We start from the raw sequence: 21,913 nt of genomic DNA, 5'->3' as shown, positions 1-21,913 counted from the left end.
ATGAGGTCCCTTGTCGTGCTCGATGTCAAGTTCTCGCCTGCGACTTCTTCGACATGCTCTCTCGCAGCGACTACGCTAGATCCTGCGACTGACAAGGTCTATACGATCCTCCAAAGCAGTTCGGACGACGACGAGATCACGCTTGAAGTGTACAGCCAAATCGACAAACAGGTAACTCCCCCTCTGGGCCCTCTCTTTCGCTTCGTCTAGACGAAATCCCATGCACTCCCCTGAACCATCACCTCGGATCTGGAAAACAGGAGCCAGAGTTGTTGACCACTTGGACCACTTTCCCGTTGCCGGCACAACCGCGACCGAATGAGGAGAACCCACTCGTACTCTCGTTCAAGTACTTGCCAGAAGACGATGCACTCGTCGTCGTGCTCTCGAACGGAGACATTGAACAAATCTTTTTGAACGGTGGAATTGGTGAACCTACCGTACGTTTTTCCTCTCCGTTCCGAAAAAGAACGGTCTCAAATTCTTCTGAATACTCGAAGCTGATTTCGTAAAATCTCGCAAAACAGAGAGAGAACGTGGGTACATTCGACGAAGGAATCAAGGCAGCCGAATGGAGTCCAGATGATGAGCTTCTCGCGATTGTGAATGGTGCGTCTCGATCGAACCATCTCTCCTGCCTCTCTGTTCAAAGATTCGCTGAAACCCATCGAACAAAAACTGCAATTCCAGGAAACGATGTACTCTTGACCTTGACGAGAACGTTCGATCCGTTGTCGGAATCACCGTTGCATACCGATTCGTTCGGATCGGATGCACCCGTCTCGGTCGGATGGGGAGCGAAATCGACACAATTCCACGGCTCTCTGGGCAAAACGGCGGCTGCTCAAGCCGCTGCGAATGATCCTCTCCTCACCCGAGAACGGCTTTTGGGACCCGTCGATTCGGGAACGGTTCGAATTCGTTGGAGAGGCGATGCCGCTTGGTTCGCCGTCACCAGTATCGAAGCGGTCCCTCCCAGAACCGAAGGTGGACCGGAACGACCGATTCGCAGGATTCGCATCTTCAGTCGAGTCGGAGCAGAACTCAGTTCGACGAGTTTGCCAGTTGCCAGTTTGGAAGAAGGGTTGGATTGGCTCTCGACGGGAGAACTGATCGCTTCGAGTCAGGACATCTCGATCGAGAAGGAAGAAGAGGGAAGGAAACAAGTCGTGTTTTTCGAGAGGAACGGCTTGAGGAGGTACGAGTTTGAAGTGCGCGAGAAAGGCAGAGTGAGAGAGGTGGGTTGGAATTCGGGCAGTGACGTTCTCGCCGTCTGGATTGAGAAGCAAGATGGAACCCACACAGGTGCGCTCGTAGTCTTCTCAGCTTCTCGGAGCTAAAGCTGACGCGAGTCGTTCGGATAAAAGTGCACCTATACCACCGTTCAAACTATTATTGGGCTCTCAAACAGACGCTCTCGCCTTCGCTGTCGTCGACTTCGACTCTCCTCGGCTTCTCGTGGCATCCTGAAAAGGCACTCGAACTGAGCTTGCTCACAAAAGAGGGTATCGAAAAGTACGAGATTGGATGGGACACGCTACGATCCGAGCGAATCGCCGAGAAATGTGAAGACGATGCAACCGTCGCCGTCGTCGACGGAGGTGAGCATCAGAGGCATCTTTGCGCTTGTCAGCCTGACTAACGTTCAGTATGCCGACAGACAATACGAAATTGACGCCTTTCCGGCTGCTCAACATTCCTCCTCCGATGAGCGGCTTGACCCTCCCGAGTTCATCCACGCCGCGACACATTGCTTTCGCACCTTCTGCATCCACCTCTACCTCGTCCCTGACGTCGACGGCGCCCTTGTATTTTGCGCTCTTGTTCCCGACGACCGTCTCGATCTACTCCTGGTCGCTCTCGCTCACGGGCAATGCCCAAGCGAGAGCTCGCGCCGGACTCCCCACTCCTCAGCTCGAATGGTCTGTTGATCTGCCTCTCGCTGCCAAATCAGTTGTCAAGCAGTGCGCCGTGTTGCAAACCAGCAACGGCGACATCAAGGTTGGCGTGCTGAGGACAGTTAGGGAAGACGATGGAGAAGTGCGAGACGAGGTAGTCGTGCTCGGAAAGCAAGGTGAAGCTCAACGAGTCGTTGTGATGGAAGGTGCTCGAAGGATCGTGGCCAAGGTAGGCAAGCCTGCGCAGGATGAGGACGACGAATCGGAGCAAGACAGTTTCGTCTTGCAGACGAGCGAAGGTTGGCTCCTCGAGACGTTCCTGTACTCGCAATCTGAGGACCTCGCGCTTCCTTCGCCTTCTCTCACCCCGCTGCCCGAGTTTTGCCCTCAAATTCAACATGCCTTGCTCCCTCCTGGCAACTCGACGTCTTCGTCTCGATTCTCAGTTGTGGTCGGACTTTCGCCAACCGGACGACTGTACTCTTCGTCCCGCCTGATCGCTTCCGACGCGACTTCTTTCGTCACGACTCCCGATTTCCTCGTCTACACGACATTCTCGCACGATGCCAAGTTTGTACCGCTCTTCACCCTTTCACCGTTCTATTCGGGACCAACTACTGTCGAGCACACGGAATCCTTCGCTCGACGGGCTGCTGGAGGTCCTGGAGGCGAGAACGAAACCCCCGCGATCAAGAGGGCCGTCGAGCGAGGATCACGAATCGTCACCGTTGCACCGAGCTCGACCAGTCTCGTCCTGCAAATGCCTCGGGGCAACCTCGAAATTATCTCGCCGAGACCACTCGTCTTGCGCGTCGTGCGCGATTTCCTCGATTCGTGAGTTTCACAACCACGATCAACCAGACTCGATTTCTGCTGATCGACGATTGTTGTCAGGCGACGTTTCCGTTCGGCATTCCTCCTTTGTCGCAAGCACCGAATCGATCTCAACTTGCTCTACGATCACAACCCTTCATTCTTTACAGCACACCTGTCCGAGTTCGTCGATCAGGTCAAAGAAATTGATCATCTCAACCTGTTCCTCAGTGGTTTGAAAGACGAAGACGTTACGAAGAGCATGTACAAGAGCGTGCTCGGCATTGGAGCTCCCAGTACATCCGCGCCGATCGTCTCGTACGTCCCAGCTTGTCTCGCTTTCGAGATTCTGCGATTAGCTGACTCCTTTTCTTCGTTCGCAGGGTTTCGGTCAACAAGATCAATACAGTCTGCGACCTCGTGCGCGAAGACCTCGAAAAGCGAGACGTGTTTCACTATGCGAATTCGATTTTGACCGCCCATGTTCGCAAACAACCTCCTGCATACGAAGATGCGCTCAACCTCCTCGCTGAGCTCAAAGGTCCGAACACTTTTCACATGCGTACAAGTTGACTTGGGTGCTGACAAGAATTGCTGTCAAAACAGCGAAAGATGCCGATCGTGCCGAAGACGCTGTCAAATACATCATCTTCCTCAGTGACGCCAACAAATTGTTTGACCTCGCTCTCGGCATGTACGACTTTGCGCTCGTGCTCATGATCGCCCAACACTCTCAAAAGGTAAAGTACCATTAAGCCAAACGACATCCTCCTCTTTTGCATTAAGGCTGAATTTCGTTCTTGTCGTTCAATCAGGATCCTCGGGAATACCTTCCCTTCCTGCGAGCGCTGCGCGAACTTCCCGATGCACTTCAGCGGTACAAGATTGACGACCACTTGGCACGTCACACTTCGGCGCTTCGAAACCTGTGTCAAGCGGGGCCGGAACATTTCGAGGAGGCGCTCGAGTACACCAAGAAGCATGGACTGTTTGGAGTTGCTCTCGAAGCGTTTGGAAGCGACGAAGACAAGTACAGGATCGTGCTCGAGGCAAATGCCGAGGATCTTTTCGACAAGTCGAAATATGCTGAAGCGGGTCTCTGTATGTCGTTTCTCTCGAACCCTTGGAGCGGTTCTTCCTTTTGTGGCTTCCTGATCGAGCTGACATTCCGACGGCTGAACGTAAAGTGTTCACGCTATCGAATGAGCCTGACAAGGCGATCCTCGCGTATCAACACGCAAATGCTTGGCAAGAAGTGTTCACGGTCGCAATCACCGCGCAAAAATCGACTGAAGAAATGCAAGACCTTGCTGTCGAGGTGGCGGGTGAGTACTGCTCTTATCGCCCCTCCTGATTGCTCGTGCATGGGCTGATCACGCTTCCACTCTGGTCGCAGAGCGGTTGACGAGCAAGCGGAGGTACGCCGAGGCGGGTCGGGTCTTGTTCGAGTATGGACAGGATTTGCCTGCAGCGATCGATGCCATCTGTGAGGGCAACTTGCATGCCGAGGCAGTTCGACTGGTACGCTTTGACCTGATCTTGCCCCGATTTTGCACCGCTGAATCCGTATATATTGCCTGTTCTCAGACTGCGCTGCATAATCGACGAGACTTGGTTGAATCACGAATCAAGCCGAGTACTCTCGAGATGCAACAACGCCTGCTCGATGACTTTTCCGATGCGACCGAACAGCTCGAGAAACAGGCGGATCGGTTAGACGAGCTGAAGCAGCGACAGATTAGCAATCCTTGTGAGTGAGATCTGCATCTTGATCATTCTTTGGGCCCGAACGCTCACGAAGCTGTCGTGACAGACCAATACTTCTGCATCGACGATCCCTCCGCTGCACTCGAGAATCTCGAACTTGCGCCTGATGGCGTCTCGGACGCTGGAACTGCCTTTACCCGATACACGGCCAACCCGACTACACTCGCGAGTAGTCAACGGTCTTCTAGCAAGACTGCGAGATCTCGCCGGAGAGCGGGATTGAAAAAGGCAGCAGGCAAGAAGGGCAGTGTGTACGAAGAGATGTACTTGCTCAACTCGATCAAAAAGGCAGTCGAGGTCAAACTGGCAGACCTTCAAGGTAGACCAATTTCATCCTTTAACCGGTCGAGCTTGAGATGATTCGAAACTGATACATTCTCGGTCTACCCTTGTAGCCGAAGTTGCAGGTCTCTTGCCGGTGCTTCTCACGTTGTCTTCATCTTCGCATCGATCAGCTGCCTACGAGCTTCAATCTGCTCTCACTGCCTACGAGAGTTTCCTCACATCGATCCTCGACCGGATCTGGCAACCTCGGGAACGAGAGTGGAAGGCCGAACAAGAACAGGAGCAACAGATTCGGGACAAGGGTGATAATCTGCTCTTGGCAGAGTGGGAAAGTAGACCGAAACCGATCGACGGAGAAGTCGAAACGAAACGGGTTGAGCGACCGAGTCTCGCCAAGGTCAAATGGAAGATTGGAATGCTCGATGGTAGGGAGGTCTAGTTTAGTATAGAATCTTCATTCCTCACTTGTAAACAAGCCCTTCTACCTCAGAAACGCCTCATCAGCCTATTGTGCGCAGCAGCTGTGAAGTCTCGCTGATTGACGCCGTAAATAGAAGCAGCTCGCTTTCCAATGCTGGCTTGGATCCTCGTCATCTGTATGTTTTCGTCCGTGCTGGTACTGACTTCCTGCACCGCCGTCGGTTTACCCTCGTGGTCCAGTATGAGATTGAGTTGAATGTCACCGTTAGGGCTGTAGCGCATCGGGATTGGCCAGGGTGGGACGTAGAAATAGCTTTTTCCGCCGAACTCGATCTCCTATCCAAGTTACAGAGGCTGGCGTCAGGAAGATTACGGCTTGGTGGGCGAAACAAGGTCACTTGCTTGCATAGGATAATGCGTCTCGTCCCGCAAATGCTCTCTGATCCTGTTCATGTTCCACCGATGACGAGACTCGATAGCCTTCCTATCAGGGTTTGCTCCCGCTTGATGTTCGGTGGGCATTGAGCGTAGCTAGTAAAGGACAGAGAGAGAAGCGTCGGAATCTGTGCTTGCTTTAGGTGCACCGTGCTGTTTTTGCTACCACATGACCTTCGCAGCCTACCGCGGAGATCAGCACAAGCCAGTCATCCAATCTCCTCCTCGAGCTTTCGACGGCCCGCATGTAAGATTCGCCTGACTGGGGACTATCGCCTGTGCAGCGAATGTAAAGCGTCAAGCTACAAGCATTTCTTTGTTTACAATCATCAGCAGCAGAGTCCAGACGCTGTCACCGAGATCTGACCTGAGCAGGCTCGGATCGCTCCTCCACCCGACCGAGTCTGTGCGCGAACATGGGTCATGGCTCACAAAGACGTTGCACGGGCCTTGGGACGGACGTACTCGATGATCGATGCACCATCGCAGATCCACGCTAAGCGGTCTTGATGAGTCAAGGCCAAGTTGCTCAACTATTGTTTTGTGGTAACATCCGGCTGACAACGAGGACGACCGGGGTAGTTCGACGCAACGCCAACATGTTCACTGGCCCACAGCTTCTTGCATTGGGATCGCTTAAACCACTCTTTCCCGTACGCCCTCAGATCGCCTAGATGCTGGTAGACGTAGTAAGCTGACTTGTATATCTCGAGCCTTGCAACAGTCTTTCGGACCTCGAGTGTTCGATTGGGCGCGGAGTCCTGCTCGAGGCGAGAACGCCCGATCGATCACTCGCTTTCTCGGAGAATTCGTCTAGCAACTCTGCGCCGGAATCACCACGCTCAACGGCTCGTCCCCAGAAGACGAGGCTCCAGACTACGATAGCAGCAGATCCGCCTGTGCCCGAGAAGGTCGAGAAGCTCGCACGTGGCGTCCTCGCGCGAGCGGAAGGCCGGAAGGCGGTCAAAACACACTTCCAGCAACGCGCAAGCTCGAACAGGACTTGTACAGACGCCGTCTGTCTGGAATAGGATACCCGTCTACGAGCTCGCAAAAGACATCAAGCTGGAACTCTCTACAACGTTTGCGACCCGAGGCAAACCGTTCGAGCCATCTGTGCTCCTCCCTGGTTTCCACAGCTCGGGAGTCGTCGACTTTCAGACGGACGAGGATGAATTGCTCGAGAGCGATACAGCGGCTGCTAGCGAGCTCTACGCAGCTCGTCTCAAGCAGTTCGACAAAGAGCCGATAACTGAAATCGTCAATTCACCCTTCCTTTCATCGACCAAAAGTCGCTTTCCGATATCGGTTCACGCACTGGGCAACCGGCACTTCGATCGGTTAAAGGAACCGTGAATAGGCGATTCAAGTTGCCAACCGCTTGGTCGAACTGCTTGAGACGAGCTCCGTAGACGTCCACAGCAGCCACCGGGCCCTTTCGAAGTCAACCATCCTTATACGTCTTGAATTCGACAACTTCAGAGCACTGGAGATCAGGGATGAGCATGGGCAGCTCATCGAATGGTTTGCCTCGGGTCGCAAACGTTGTAGAGAGTTCCAACTTGACGTCTTTCGCGAGCTCGTAGACAGGTATCCTTCCACACAGGTGGCGTCTGAGCCGGACACGTCGAACTGCTGTCGGACGCAGAGTGAAGGAAGGGTAAAAGTAAAAAAGGGAACTGGCGCGCCTCTGAACTTGCAAAGTCCGCGGATTAAAGCACGAGTGGGAGAAGCGTCCAAGCCCAATCATCAACCTATAGACTTTGTTGCAGGGATCAAGAAGGAGCCGAAGCGTAGGAAGGAGAAAGACACGACAAAAGAATAGCACAAAACGACAGCCTAGAAATAGAAGCCTCCATCTTTGGCGTCACCGCGGGATTCAAAGCCGTACATGCCCAATTGACGGCCTCCAAGTCGACGCTGGTATTGAAGGGCACTGTGCGACAAGCTATGCTCCGAGTTTCCTCCGGTTCGACGAAACAAACCGAGGAACCGGTCGCGTTTCCTGTTGCCAGTCGGCTCATCATCGTCGCGACTCTCCTGAGTCAGAGATATACACAGTAAAGTTTTGATAATCAGCGTTGACCGCAGCAGGTTTGAACCGGTGCCACAGTCACTCACGAGGCCAATCTTGGCTAGAAGACGCTTGACGGGATATACGCGTTCCATCAAGTCCTCGGGCGTGAAGTGCGGCTGTGCGCGCAAAGTCAGATCAGATCAAGCGCCTGACCAAAGGTAGAGGAGATCAGCCGAACATGAGTTTCTTTGAGTTCCTTCACATCTTTGAGTATGAAGTCGAAAAGCACAGTGACCCTGAACCAGTTCTCATCTGTACTTCTGCCTTTGCGCAGTCCCGGGATCCCCCTCTCGATACCTTCGAACCAAACGATGAACTTCGATGCGAGTTCGATGTGTCTGAGAGGGTCGATTGAGAATGCCTCGCGAATATTCCTTGCATAGGCATAGAGCTGCTTGGTCCTCGATTGCAAAGGAGTAGCTTCGGTTCGGACCCTTGCGACTTGCGCCTCGACGTCGAGGGCATCCAGACGATCGGCAGATTGGGTGTCCTGGGATCTGCACAGTAACGGGACCTCGCTCATGTTGCGGTGGGGTAATGAGGAGAGGAAGCAGAAGTCGGCCGCTCAACAACGCAAGGACCATATGCGGGATCTGTGTTCCTCCGAACTAGTCCGCGGTCGCGCAGAAATCCTCGCAGTACAAGCAGTTCATTGCTCAGCAACCCCTTGGCTCATCAATGTCGCCAATGGGTGATTTCTGCGATCCTCATATGCCCACGAAGCATGTGAATCCGGGCGTAGAGAGCGAGTAGTGGACTGAGCTACAGATTCGTGTCACTTCGTCAACATCATGTTGTCCAAGACTTCAGCTCTGAGCAAGGTACGCGAGTGCGAGCGAGCGATCGAGCAGCGAATCGGCGAGAGTTGAGGTGTCGGACGACGAGCAGCGGTTCGTCCAGAGACGTTCAGCAGTCGAGAGAGTCACCAGCCAAATACTCTGCAGCTTGACAGCTGCACAAGAAAGAATTCGAGTGCAAGCAAGCGAGAGCGGAAGAGAGCTGTCGTAACCAGGAAACCGGCAGCGAACGTCTCTCGCCTGCTTAGTTCATCCCACGGCCTGGTCTCACCCAGCACAAGACCGGCTGCCGTTCAACTAGTTCACCTTCCACCCTACGTCTTGCGAGTGTCGTGTAGCCTAGCTAGCGTCAGCCTCGTCTCGGTTCCCCTCTCTCATCTCCCACCGCTTCACCCAGAGAGGCTCGGCCTCGTACACGCCAACCTCGAATCGATCCGACTAGTGTGTTCGCGCCGTCATGCGGCTCAAGCGAACTCCCAAGCGCGGCGGTTCCGCCAATCCTGGGATCGCCAGCTTCATCGACCGCATTCAGCGCGTGCCGCAAGATGAGCTCCCTGCCCTGCTCGACCCAGTCGTACACAGCGGCTGGACTTTCCCTCGTACCGACATGCAACACTGGATCTACCCGCTCAACCGGTTCGACGACATTCTCGAACAAATCATTCAAGACTATGATCTCACCGACATGCGGCACTGCCAGACCAACGCGTTCACCCCGCGCACGAAACAGTTGCTCCTGAGCGTCCTGTCGTTCCAGAAGCTCCTGCTCGAGAACTCGACCAACCGCAAGATCTTCAACGGGTTCGACCGCATCAACGATCTCTTGCACTCGACCGACGTCGACGTCCTCCTCGCGACCCTTCGCCTTGCGCTGCGACCAGCGCAGCAGTACTCGTCGATCAACTCGTCCCTGAGCAGCATCCCGTACTCGGACAAGCGCCTGCTGAGCCTCGCCCAGTCGTGGGGCACACGCGAGTTTGGCATCGACATGGTCGACGTTGCCCAGGACAAGGAACTCGAAGTCCCGCTCGAACTGCAGGAACCGGAATGGCAATTCTATCGCAAGACTGCCGTTGACGGATCCACCCCATCTGCGGAAGCCGACAAAGACAAGAAGGGCAAAGACACCGAGATGGAGATCGAGCAACCCGAAGCGGTGGCGAGTACGAGTACTGCGAATGTCGCCTCGACACCCGCTCCCCTTCGTCGCACGGCTTCTTCGGCTCCTCAAGCGCAAACCCCCTCGACGCCTGCTCCCCTAACCGTCACGTCCGCCAGCTCGGTATCGAAGCCAGCTGAGGGCCTCACCAACATTCATCTCCCGAATCTCCGGACGTGCGACAAATCGACTGTCGACCTCTTGCTCGATTTGACCGAGACCCATCACATCCCTGAACCCGATCGTCTCGACCTGTTGCAAAAAATTCGCATCGGCCGGTCGATCTCTTCTGCAACCGCCTCTGAGCGTCAAGCGCTTCTCGTCGTTCGGCTCCTCGCGCTGAGTGTCTTTGCCCATGCCCAACGCGAGAGCGTCGCCCAAACCAAGATCTTCCTCTACGAGCCCGATCTTATCACCCAGCTCGCCGACATCCTGCATCCCGATCGCACGGGTGTCCCATTCGACGTGCAGGCAGCCGCACTGTATGCACTCGAGGCATTTGCGCGGTACAAGGGTAAAACTTCAGAAGTCGCAAGCGCGCTGAATGCGAGTGTCAGTCATGGGGTTCTCATGCAATTGATCAGGAGGACCGCGACTGATCTCGAGCAAGAAGACTGTAAGCCTCGTGCATGACTTTTTCTCGTTCCGTTTGCAGTACCGAGACTGAGCTCTCGTCCAATTGTACAGCGAAAACCACTCTCGAGTTTGTCGATGCCCTCTTCAACCTCTTGACGTACATCAACATGCACCAGAACATTGGAGCAATGGTGATCGGCGCCGGCATCATCAACACGCTGCTCGACTTTGTCAAGAGCGAGCGCCGGGATCGCTTCATCGTACGCTCCTGTTCCCCTTGACCTTGTCACCGCGGCGCCCTCGAGCTTACAGTGCTTGCCATGTTTAGCCCGCTGCGAAAGCCATCACCCTTCTCGACGGCTTCTTGTACGGCTACACGCAAGCGTTCACGGCATACATCGCAGCTGGAGGGCTCGCGATCTTTGTCGACCGCATCAAGTTCGAGGTCGACACCGCGGTTGCCGACTACGGCGAGCAGGCGAAAACGACCGAGCCAACCGTCACGGAAGAACCTACTGGGTTCCTCAACTTCAGCCGTGGCACTCTCCTCAAGAACATCCTCCGCGCGATGCAACGACTCATGACGACTGCCGGTACGACCGAAGGGCTCCGGAATCTGATCGATTCGAGTTTGCTCGCGACTGTCAAAACGGTCATGGAGAATCGAAGAGTGTTTGGACCCCAAATTTTCAGTCTCGCGACCAACATTGCAACGTCTTTCGTCCACAACGAACCGACTCATCTCGCCACGCTTCAAGAAGCGAAAGTGCCCGACGCATTCTACGACTCGCTCGAAGGTCAGATCCCGGCTTCGATTGAAGTTCTGCAAGCGATCCCGAACGCGATGGGAGCGTTCTGCCTCAACCATGCTGGAATCGAACAACTCACCTCGCGATCGATCATCACGGCCTACTTTGACCTGTACCTTTCGCCACCACATGTTACGGTCTTGCGTGATCGAGACAGCGCCGTCCTCCTCGGAGGCAACATTGACGAACTTGTGCGCCACCAACCTTCACTCAAAGAACGCGTCATGTCCAACATCAAGCGCGTTTTCGAAGAGATCAGAGTGCGCGCTCGAGCGTTTGAACAACCCGCCGACGAACCCGGATACGGGTTGATGCCTGCCAAGAAGGCGGATGAAGCGATGGCGGTCGAAGAGACCGAAGTCGGAGAAACTCAATCGGCGAAAGACCGCAAAGCCGAGAAGAAGAAGCGCGAGGAAGACGGCGAACGCGAGAACGACGTCACGATGGCGATCGACGTGTTTGGTCGATTCCTCGAAGGTCTGTTCCAGAACCTCGGACACTGTCAGGATTACTTCAAGGACGACGAATCGTACAACGTTCTTCTCGACTTGATCGATTGCCCGTGCTCGCCCGCGTTGATGCAACGCAACGGAGGGTACGGTTCAATCGTCGCGCTGTTCCGTATCGCCACCGAGGTGAAAGCCTACGAAGCTCTCGTGCATATCATGGCGAGGACCGAGCGATGGCTCGGGAAAACGGAATGGTTCTGGAAGCGAGAAAACGGGTTCGACGAATCGATTCTCAGAGGCATGATCAGTCCGAGTAAGTCACAGATTGGCACCCCGCCTCGCTGAATGCTTCAAGCTGATTCATCTCGTCGAATTTGCTTTCAGCTCCGGAAGAACTCGCCGACAACAACACCAAGTTCCGCGATCTCACCTACCTCTTGACGCACATCACTCTCCTCTCGGACGTAGTCCTGAACTTGAGCTACTCGAATGGCAAAGTTGCCACCTCCGCGCTCCGCGCGTGCGACGGGAAAGGCTCGAGCGTCCTACAGTCGATTGGTAAAGTCTACCAAGCGTGCGCTTGGGAGAACATCACGATCCGTCCAAGTCCGTTCTGGACCGGAGAAGCGACCAAAGCGGCTGTCGAAGAAACCGCGAAGCAAAACGAAGCCGCCGCCGAGGCATCAGCTTCGACCAGCGCCACTACCGCTGCGGTCGAACCCGTCACCGAGCAGGAAGCTCAGAAGAAGGCGGTTGATGCAATCACAACGACTTCGACGCCTGATTCACCCAACATCAAGCTCTTGCAGGACACTATCCAGTCCTTTACTGGCAGTATCTTGCCCTGTTACACGAGTGAGTTTTCACCAGAGTCGTTGTTCATGAGCTTTCAATGTTGACTCGCGCTTTCGAATCTACAGCCCTGATCAAGCTGCTCCTTCACCGAAGAAGCTCTGACGAGACGCATCGCTCTGTCGCAAGAATCGTCGCGGCGGACATTGCCTCGATCATGCGCGACAGTCTTGTGTGGCCCGGTGCTGCCGAACTCGAGGCCAACATCGCCTACTCCGCTCAGAGTTTAGTCTTGATCACGAAACTCTTGTTCGACGAACGCGCGAACATGACTGGTCTGCAAACGTACCTTCTTCGAGCGTTCGTCGCGGTCGGAGGACTCGACGCGTACCTCGCACTGTTCGGCAAGCTGCAAGACGTGGCGACGGAATCAGTCTTCGAGCCCGGACCCGAAGCACAATTGCTACCGGGAACGTTGCTCATGCCCTTGTTTGGTGCCGACATGACGGCACTCGAACTCCTCAACAAGCTCACTTCGCAGAAAACGATCCTCGAAGCGCCTCACACCGCCCTCATGATCACGCGCGAGAAGGACCCGAAACATCCCGACTTTTTCGACGCGCACGAGTTCATCGTCCGTTTGCGACACGCAATCCTTCCCAGCTTGCGACGACACTGGGAGCAAGAGTGGGTGCGCAAGACCCCTCCCAGATGTCTGCGAAGTCTCATGTCGGCCCTCATCAACGTTCTCAAGGCCGAAGGCGAAGTCTCGACCGAACCGTCACCATCTCGAGGAGGAGAAGGAGGAAGGCTACTGGGTCAAATCCTCGGCGCAGGAGGACTCGGCGGAGCTGGAGGTATGCCCGGTGCCCTAGACATGCTTGGAGCTGCGCTTGGAGCGGCTCCACCGGTCGGAGGAATCGCAGGCATTTTCGGAGGTGGACCAGCTGGGCTTGTTGGAGGACCTGGAGGACCTGGAGGCGCAGGTGCAGGGGGTCCCCCTCAACCTCCCGCCCCTCTCGTCCCTGACGAAGCTCGCATCTCTCAACTTGTCGACATGGGATTCCCTCGCGGCGCGTGCGAGACTGCCTTGCGTCGTTGCCGCAACAACGTTGGACTCGCGACCGAATACCTCCTCCAGCACCCCGACGTCGTAGGCGCTGCGCGTGCTGCCGAAGCGCGAGCCCCCGCCGAACCTGCTCAGCCTGAGGAGCCCGCTGCTGCTCCGCCAGCCGAGGAAGCTCCCGCCGCGCTGTCAGCCGAACCAGCTGCGGCTCCCGCTCCGGAAGCGACGAACCAGGCAGAACAGCCCAACCCAGATCAGCCAGAAGCTGCACCTACCGCAGCTGCCGATGTCGAGATGAAAGAGTCAGAAGAGTCCAAGGCGATCGTCGAGACTTCGCCGCCCGAGGCGCGAGGTCCGCCTCTCGACGAAGTCAAGTCGCAACTCAAGCAGGCGCGAGACGAACTCAAACCTACTTTCCTCGATCGCGCTCTCACCCTCGCCGCAATCTTTGAAGAGATTGTCTTCGAGATCAAGAACGTCTACAGCTTCCTCACCGCGTCGGATGAGAAAGGAACGGCGTCGATTCAACCTCTCCTCGACCAGCTTGAGTCTTACGTCGGCCAGACGGACGAGAACGAGACGAAGGCTGCTTCGAGTCGACTCCGCCTTCTTGCCCTCCTCACAACCGATGCCGCCTACCGTGAAGCCGTCGAGCCGTCTCGCGAAACCATCATGAAATACGTCGTCCGCCTATCTTCCACTTACTTGTCTTCGCCCCCCGACAAGGACAATCGACCCAAGTGGCTCGCCTCGGTGATGCTCATCGCCGACTCGCTCTTCTCGATCCAGAACGTTCCGAAGCCGACCGAGATTCTTCCCGAGGGAGAAGAATTGCCTGCGTTCGAACTCATTGCTCAAGGACCGGCCTGGAAGGACGAGCGCCAAGCGTTCTTTGACGTGACGATGGATGTGCTCGAGAAGGGTATCTCGACCCGCGAGGTGTTCCTGTCGACCTTGCGTCTCTTGCTCGTCCTCACGCGCGACCACGATCTCGCCGCCGCATTCGCTGAGCGCAACGGACCCAAGCATCTCTTCGACGCATTCACGGAAGAGACGCCTGAAACGAAAGGGTGCAGATCGTACGTTGTCATGATCCTACGACATGTCATCGAGGAGCGAACGATCCTCAAGCCCATGATGGAACGCGAGATTGAAGTTTGGTTCAGCAACGGACGATCGAAGGCAAGCATTTGTTCCCTACCTGGTAGCACGCGATGGCGCCAGAACTGACATTGACTCTCTCGAATGATTAGATCGCCGACATCACTGGTTTCCTTCGAGGTATCAGCTCCGTCGCTTTCCGCAACATTGAAACATTCCTTGAAGCGGCCAAGTCGACCCTGAAGCTCGTCGCTGCCGATGCGCCCCACCACTACCACGTCACGCTTTTGCGCGACCCTTCCACGACCGCGAAGAGCAGCGACGTCGACGCCGTGTCCGCGATCAAGTCACCACTTGCAGGTGGAGATGCTACTGCCCCTTCGGGCGATGCCGCCATGGACGACGCTGCATTGTCCAAAGTTGCCGCCCTGGCCAAATCGCTCACTCCGTCGTCAGCCGCAACCGAGGCTACCCTTCATTTCCTCATGTCGCAAGTCATCGAGTCGAGCAAAGGAGCCCTTGCCTCAATTCCGCCACCGGAGAAGAAAGAGGGAGAATCCAAGGAGGTTGTCGCCCGAGAGGCAACCGACGAAACCACTTCAACGACTAAACAGGACAAGGATGCGCACATTCCCGGAGACGTCCCGCTCGGCGAGTTCTTCCAAACGGCATTCACGCTCGCATGCATCTCAGAACTCGTAGCTGCGTACAACCCGGCGAAAGCGAGCTTCCTCACCTTCTCGACTCGCAAGGGCGCCGTCACCGCCGGAAGCAAGGAGGTCATCGCGCCAAAATCGCGCTCGTCGTTCCTGTACTTCCTCTTGAACGACCTCATCCCCTCAGCTGGCCTAGTCCCGACATCTGACTTTGATTCAAAGCGTCGCACCTCGCTGTGGGGCTGGGCCTCCCTGGTCATCGTCGGTCTCTGTTACGACTCGACCGCCGCGTCTATCGGCCAGTCGGCCGACAAAGAATCAGCACAGGAAATCACGGTCGTCAGGAAAGCCGTCCTTGACGCGGTCGCCAAGGCTTATCGCGATGCTATGGCTTCCACCGAGCCGACCGAAGTCCGATACGCTCGCCTCAGCGCGCTCTCGGATCTCTGCTACCGCCTCTTGACTGCTCGACCGTTCCCTCACGTCGACAAGGCTCATTCAGAGACTTCGATGCAACTCGCCAAGCTCATGCTCGAGAAGAACTTTGCCACGATCCTCACAAACGCTCTCGCCGAGGTCGATCTCAATTTCCCGAATGTCAACACGCTAATCAACGCCATCTTGAGGCCGCTCGAGAACCTCACCAAGATTGTGACGAAAGTCGGTCGCGCGAAGAACGGCGCACCCGCCAGGAACCGCTTCTCGGACGAATCTTCCGACGACGATCTCTCGTCCATGAGTGACGACGACGAAGACGGTGTCGAAGGTGACAGCGACGAAGAACAGCAAGAGGCCCCCGATCTTTACCGCAACTCTGCTCTCGGCATGTACGAGGGCGAGCTCGAGACGGGTCAGCATGACGATCAGTATATGAGCGGGGAAGACTCGGAAGGGTACGACGAGGACGACGAGCTTATGGACGAGATGGATGAGGCCGGATTGGAAGGCAGCGACTTGTCGGATGCATCCGACGACGACGAAGAGGTGCGTTCTCGCGCTACCATTGATCACTCGTATCCCTTGGCACCACTGAGCTCCCCACTAACTCGTTTGACTTGGAGCAGGGCTCGATGGCTCAGTTCGACGACGAGGACATGGACGACATGGATGACGACGACATTGATGACGAAGACGATCACGCTTCTCATATCGATGCCGACGATATCGACGAGGAGGTCCTCATCGAAGACGATTCGGATGCAGACGAGGAGGAGATACTCGAAGCATTCGAAGACGGTCTCGTCGACGACGAGGATGGATGGGTCGACGAGGACGATGATGTCGCAGGGCTCGAGAATGGAGACGAGCTCGTGTTCGAAGGTGACGCCCCCATCCAGGGTATGGACGCCGAAGACGACATGGACGACGGTGCCGACAGCGAGGAGATGTTCACCGACGAGGAAGACGCCATCACGGGCGAACTCGAGTTCGATCCGGAGATGACCGAACAGCTCCGCGCGCAATCGACCGCTCAAGCGTACGGCTGGGACCCAGTCACGGGCGGAGACGGAAACGGTAACCGACGGAACCGAATAATGAGTGAGTCAGAGCCGCGTGAGGACAAGTTGTGCAATCTCTGTGGCGCTGACAAGATTTTCGAAATCATCAGACTCGGAAATGATGCAACTCAATGATGCTGGAATGTTTGACCGACCTCGGCAAACCACCCATGCAGCGGCTCATCCTCTTCTCGTCGAAAACCCCGCTGCCGAGTCAGCCGCGGCGGCGAGCAGTCGCAGATCTCGCGGCGGAGCTACTTCGCGGGATTCGCCTGCGTACCAAGAGTGGGTGCGATCGATTGAAGCGATGCTTGGTCCGAACGGCCTCAACACACTTCAGGACGTGCTCGGTTCGCACGGCTTGTCGCATCTAAGCGGTCCGGATCAAATCCGAGTCCAGCTCGCACCCGGGCCGAACGGAGGCATGGCTGTCGTGATCGACCCTTCGCCTGCGCTTCGGAACGGCGCTGCAGCAGCTGCCCCCGAAGAGGCTCAGCCCGTTCGATCGAGCACGGGCGGAGCGTCCAGCTCGCGATCTGCTGCACGCCAGATTTCGGATCGCATCAACGCTGCTTCTGCTTTCCTGCCAGTGCAGACCAACCAGCGATGGCAAGAAGAGGGACGAATTCTGCAAGGTAAGTCTTAGCTGTACAATTCTCTTAGCTTCTCGCACTCGCTCACGGCCCATTCGGATGCAGGATCGGTGCTTGTTGCGGAGCGAGTCGCAAGATTTGTCAATCATCTCATCAACGTCCTGCATGCTCCTGCTCGCGCTATCGCCAAGGAGGAAAAGGCAAAGGAGGAGGAACGTCGCAAGAAACGGGAGGAAGAAGCAGCAGAGATGATGAACAAGGAGGCTGCCGAACGTGAGAAGCGAGAGGCTGAAGAGAAGAAGCGCAAGGAAGAGGAGGAGGAGCAGAAGAAGAAGGAGAAGGAGAAGGAAGAAGAAGAAGCGCGCGCGCGAGCGCAAGCAGAGGCGGAAGCTGAGGAACGGAGACGCCAAGAAGCTGCGGCCGCTTCAGCTATGGAGATCGATCAGCCCGCACAGGACGTCCCGGATGATGTCGCCGAAGTCATGAACCTCGCTCGATCTCTCGCTGCCGGTCTCGCCGTACCTTCGACCAACACGCCGACTCCCGATGCTACCCGATCTGCGACCCCCGCCGATTCGCAACCCCAACCACAAACTTCGACGTCTGCAGCAGACGCCATGCAGCAAGATGTCGCTCCTTCCGCAGACGCGAGCGGTTCCGGGGCCCAGGCGTCTGCTCCAGCCGAACGCGTGACCATTATGATACATGGTGAGGAGGTCGACATTACCGACACCGGCGTCGATCGCGAGTTCCTTGAGGCGCTTCCCGATGACATGCGGGAGGAGGTGCTCAGTCAGCACTTCCGCGAAACGAGATCTTCTGGACCTCCATCGAACGTGCCCTCTCACATCAATGCCGAGTTCCTCGACGCTCTCCCACCAGATCTCCGCGCTGAAGTCTTGCGCCAGGAAGCCGCCGAGCAGCGTCGCCAAGACGAGGCTGCCGCTCGTGCCGCTCGCGCTCGCGAAGCCGCGCAAGCCGATGGCCCGCCACTTCACGATGACGGTGATCGAGCTGGACCAGAAGACGATGACGAAGATCAAGACCGCGATGACGATGACGATGGCCAAATGCTGGGAGGCCTCGACCCTGCAGCCTTGCTCGCCGGTCTCGTAGGCCAGGCAGCCGGTTTTGGTGCGCCTGGCGGCGGCCATGCAGGAATGCCCGCTTTCGGGCGCCTCATGGCTCAGCCTATCGATGGAGGACCGCTCGGCGGTGGAAGAAGTGGCAACGGTCGTCGAGTTCCCGAGGGCGACAGGCCTGCGCCTGCGACCAAGAAAGCAACCCCTCACCGAGAAGTTATCCAGCTGCTCGACAAGTCTGGCTTGGCTACCCTCGTTCGACTGCTCTTCTTCCCGCAACCTCTCCGACGCAACTCCCTGCAGAAGGTCCTGGTCCACCTCTGCGAGAATTCTCGGACCCGTGTCGAGCTCATCAACCTGCTCTTGACGATCCTGCAAGATGGCACCCGCGACGTCTCGGCTGTTGACAAGAGCTTCTCGCAAATGTCAATCCGCGCGAGCAAGTCTCTCCTCGCCAAGGACAAGGACACGCCGAAGCGGAAAGCACCCGAAACACCGGGTCCCAACAGCGCTCTGCCTCACTTCCCTGGGGAGAGTGTCCCCAACCTGATCGCGCAGCGATGTCTCGAAGCACTCGCGTATCTGGTGAGCGCAAACGAGCAGACTCCCCTGTTCTTCCTAACAGAGCAAGAGGTTGCCGTCAACCGACGCGCCGCGAAGAAAGGCAAAGGCAAGGAAAAGGTACAAAGATTTCCTTTTTTTGCACACTGAGCTAGACTCTTTCGCTAATTGTGTACTCTCCATGTTTTCGGAACAGCCTCAGCCTACGACGACTTTCCCTCTCATCATTCTGCTCGGTCTCCTCGAGCGACCGGCACTCCTCAAGACCCCCTCGATGATGGATTCCCTTACGACCCTTCTCGCCTCAGTCACCAGGTCCCTCTCGGTGCTACAGAAAAAACCCAAACCAACCGACGCAGCCGTTCCTGGCACCGCTGCAAGTTCTGGACCATCTGATGCCGCGACATCGACAACAGCGACGGCCCAAGCTGCAGTACCAGCGGCTGACGACACCGCTGCTGTTCCGGCTGCAGACAAAGGCAAAGACAAGGACAAGGATTCGGATGAATCGCCGTCCGCCGACATCCTGCTCAAGAACCCGCCGCAGATCCCCGAGTCGAGCTTGCGACTTGTCGTGAATGTGCTCGACGCTGGCGAATGCTCAAGTCGGACCTTCTCGCAAACTCTCACGCTCATTCAGAACCTCTCTCACCTTGACTCTGGCCGCGACACGATCCTCGACGAACTAAGATCCCGCGCGGAGAAGATCTCGAACGAGCTCATCCCGGATCTCAAGGAGCTTCTCGAGACCATCAGCCGAGATGAGACTGTCAGCAGTGCGACACTTTCAAAGTTCACGCCCGCCTCGTCTAGCCAAGCGAAACTGCTGCGCATCCTCAAGACAATCGACTTCTTTGGCACTGCGCCCAAAAAGAACGCCGGCTCGAACAAATCGAACGCCGACAAGACGCTCTCCCCCGAGGAGGAACAGGTCAAGACGCTGTATAGTCATCTCGCCAGCTCCGATCTGTGGAAGCGGCTCGGCGACGCGCTTGGAGGTATCGAAGCCAAGCCTGAGCTGCTCTACCTGTCGACTGTTCTTCTGCCGCTCATCGAGTCGCTCCTCGTTGTCAACAAGTTCACGGACGCTTCGTCGACCGAGTTCATCGACTTCACGACCGCTCACTCCAAGATTCTCAACACGATGGTGCGCAACAACCCTTCGCTCATGAGTGGATCATTCGCCGTCCTCGTGCGCAACTCGACCATGCTCGACTTTGAGAACAAGCGTTCAGTGCGTAACTCTGCTCTCTTCTTCGACGTGCTAAGCCTGACAACGTGCGCGTTCACAGTTCTTCTTCTCGCGTCTACACGATCGCACGCAGCGACAACGGGGTCACTACGGCACGATCAACTTGAACGTCAGGCGTGCTCACGTGTTTGAAGACTCGTTCCACGTCTTGCAGCGCAAATCAGGAGACGAGATCAAGTACGGCAAACTCAACGTCAAGTTCTACGACGAGGAAGGAGTCGACGCGGGAGGAGTCACGCGAGAATGGTTTGGTGTCCTTGCGCGCCAGATGTTCAACCCGAACTACGCCCTCTTCCAGCCTCAGGCTGCCGACGCTTTGACTTATCAGCCCAACAAGGTATGCAGCGCTGCTCCGGACTAGTTCGGGTTGCTTGCATTGCTGACATCCCTTCTTGGTGATCCTTAGTCATCGTCCGTCAATGAGGAGCATCTCCTGTACTTCCGCTTTGTCGGCCGTATCATCGGCAAGGCTCTCCATGACCAACGCATTCTCGAAGCCTACTTCTCGCGCTGTGAGTCTTATCATCCTCACACGCGCTCTCGCGCTGAGAGAGAGTCAGAGACGCTGACGTGGTCTACTGCAACCTCCCTGCAGCCGTCTACAAGCACATGCTTGGAAAGCCTGTCGACCACCGCGACCTCGAATCGATCGATCCCGAGTACTACAAGTCGCTGGTGTGGATGCTCGAGAACGACATCGACGGCGTGATCGAACTGAACTTCTCGGTGGAGCGAGACGAATTCGGTGTGGTCGAGACGATCGACCTCATCCCGAACGGTCGCAACGTCGCCGTCACGAACGAGAACAAGGGCGAATACGTACGCCTGATCGCCGACCAGCGCCTCTCGATCGAGATCAAGGATCAGATGGACGTACGTCACAGCGAGACTCTTTCTGCTGTTCTAGCACTATGTAGACTGACCGGATGGTTTCAATTCGATGCACCAGGCTTTGCTCAAGGGACTCTACGAGATCGTGCCGAAAGACCTGATGCAGATCTTCACGGAGCGTGAACTCGAGTTGTTGATCTCTGGCTTGCCCGAGATCGACGCCGATGAATGGCGAGCAAACACTGGTGCGATAATCTGCTTTCATCGGAACGAGATGGCGATGACGAGGCTGATCTTTTTGCCTTGTACCTGCCAGATCTCGTCGGCTACTCTGCTACGGACCCGATCATCGGCTACTTCTGGCGAGCAGTGAGGTCGTTCTCGCACGAAGAGCGAGCCAAGGTACGCATGCTTGAGAAACTTTGAAGCGGAAACCCCGACTGATCCTTTGCCCGCAGCTGTTGCAATTCGTGTCTGGGTCATCGAGGGTACCTCTCGAAGGTTTCGGATCGCTGCAAGGCATGAGGTTAGTCATTTTCTTCTTGCTGCGATCGCGCGCTTTAAGGATAAAACTCATTCGTCTATCTCTGCTTCTAGCGGAATCACCAAATTCAACATCCATCGCAGCGGCGCTACAAGTGCCCTGCCAACGGCGCACACGTGCTTGTAAGCTGTGGATGTATTTCTCATGTCCATGAGATTGACCGCTGATCTCGAGTTTGAACTCTCACCAGCAACCAACTCGACATTCCGAGTGGCTTCACATCCTACGAGGATTTCCGCAAGAAGCTCTTGATTGCCATCACGGAAGGCAACACGGGTTTCGCGTTTGCTTAAGAGAAAGAATCCAATGTACAAAGTCTTGCCTTTACCACCTTGAAAATTGTTACCCCCGTGTTTCCCTAGTTTTCCCACAAAATGAGTGGTGCGCGTGGAGTTCTGTCAAGCGCCGAAAACGTGAGCGATCAGGATCAGATAGGAGAAAGTGGAGATCG

General features: G+C 56.0%; 3 protein-coding genes across 3 annotated transcripts; 2 read left to right on the top strand and 1 right to left on the bottom strand.

Moving 5' to 3' along the window:
- Positions 1-5,202, top strand: IKI3 (Elongator subunit IKI3; the record flags this gene model as incomplete). Its single annotated transcript, XM_076679995.1, has 15 exons — positions 1-171; positions 261-440; positions 528-609; positions 691-1,305; positions 1,368-1,601; positions 1,661-2,732; positions 2,793-3,029; positions 3,095-3,252; positions 3,318-3,451; positions 3,527-3,812; positions 3,899-4,036; positions 4,108-4,232; positions 4,299-4,461; positions 4,525-4,797; positions 4,874-5,202. 15 exons carry the CDS (start codon positions 1-3, stop codon positions 5,200-5,202), a joined length of 4,197 nt encoding a protein of 1,398 aa, XP_076532851.1.
- A 2,255-nt stretch (positions 5,203-7,457) lies between these two features.
- On the bottom strand, positions 7,458-8,218 carry JCM15063_006185 (uncharacterized protein; the record flags this gene model as incomplete). Its single annotated transcript, XM_076679994.1, has 3 exons — positions 7,458-7,658; positions 7,740-7,811; positions 7,874-8,218. The coding sequence occupies 3 exons, from the start codon at positions 8,216-8,218 to the stop codon at positions 7,458-7,460; spliced, it is 618 nt and encodes a 205-aa protein (XP_076532850.1).
- Positions 8,219-8,949: 731 nt separating this feature from the next.
- Positions 8,950-21,755, top strand: TOM1 (E3 ubiquitin-protein ligase TOM1; the record flags this gene model as incomplete). The annotated part of the gene is made up of 18 exons (XM_076679993.1): positions 8,950-10,267; positions 10,339-10,487; positions 10,556-11,798; positions 11,870-12,340; positions 12,406-14,525; positions 14,597-16,084; positions 16,165-16,639; positions 16,710-17,234; positions 17,298-18,955; positions 19,032-20,069; positions 20,128-20,424; positions 20,494-20,599; positions 20,683-20,960; positions 21,037-21,163; positions 21,235-21,320; positions 21,377-21,444; positions 21,516-21,584; positions 21,653-21,755. 18 exons carry the CDS (start codon positions 8,950-8,952, stop codon positions 21,753-21,755), a joined length of 11,619 nt encoding a protein of 3,872 aa, XP_076532849.1.
- Positions 21,756-21,913: the final 158 nt, after the last annotated feature.

Source organism: Sporobolomyces koalae (assembly GCF_050403365.1).
Source record: "Sporobolomyces koalae JCM15063 DNA, S_koalae_JCM15063T_v1_ctg30, whole genome shotgun sequence".
In the NCBI taxonomy this organism is placed as follows: domain Eukaryota; kingdom Fungi; phylum Basidiomycota; class Microbotryomycetes; order Sporidiobolales; family Sporidiobolaceae; genus Sporobolomyces; species Sporobolomyces koalae.
The sequence above is the reverse complement of the archived record's forward strand: the minus strand, read 5'-3'. Positions and strand labels throughout refer to the sequence as shown.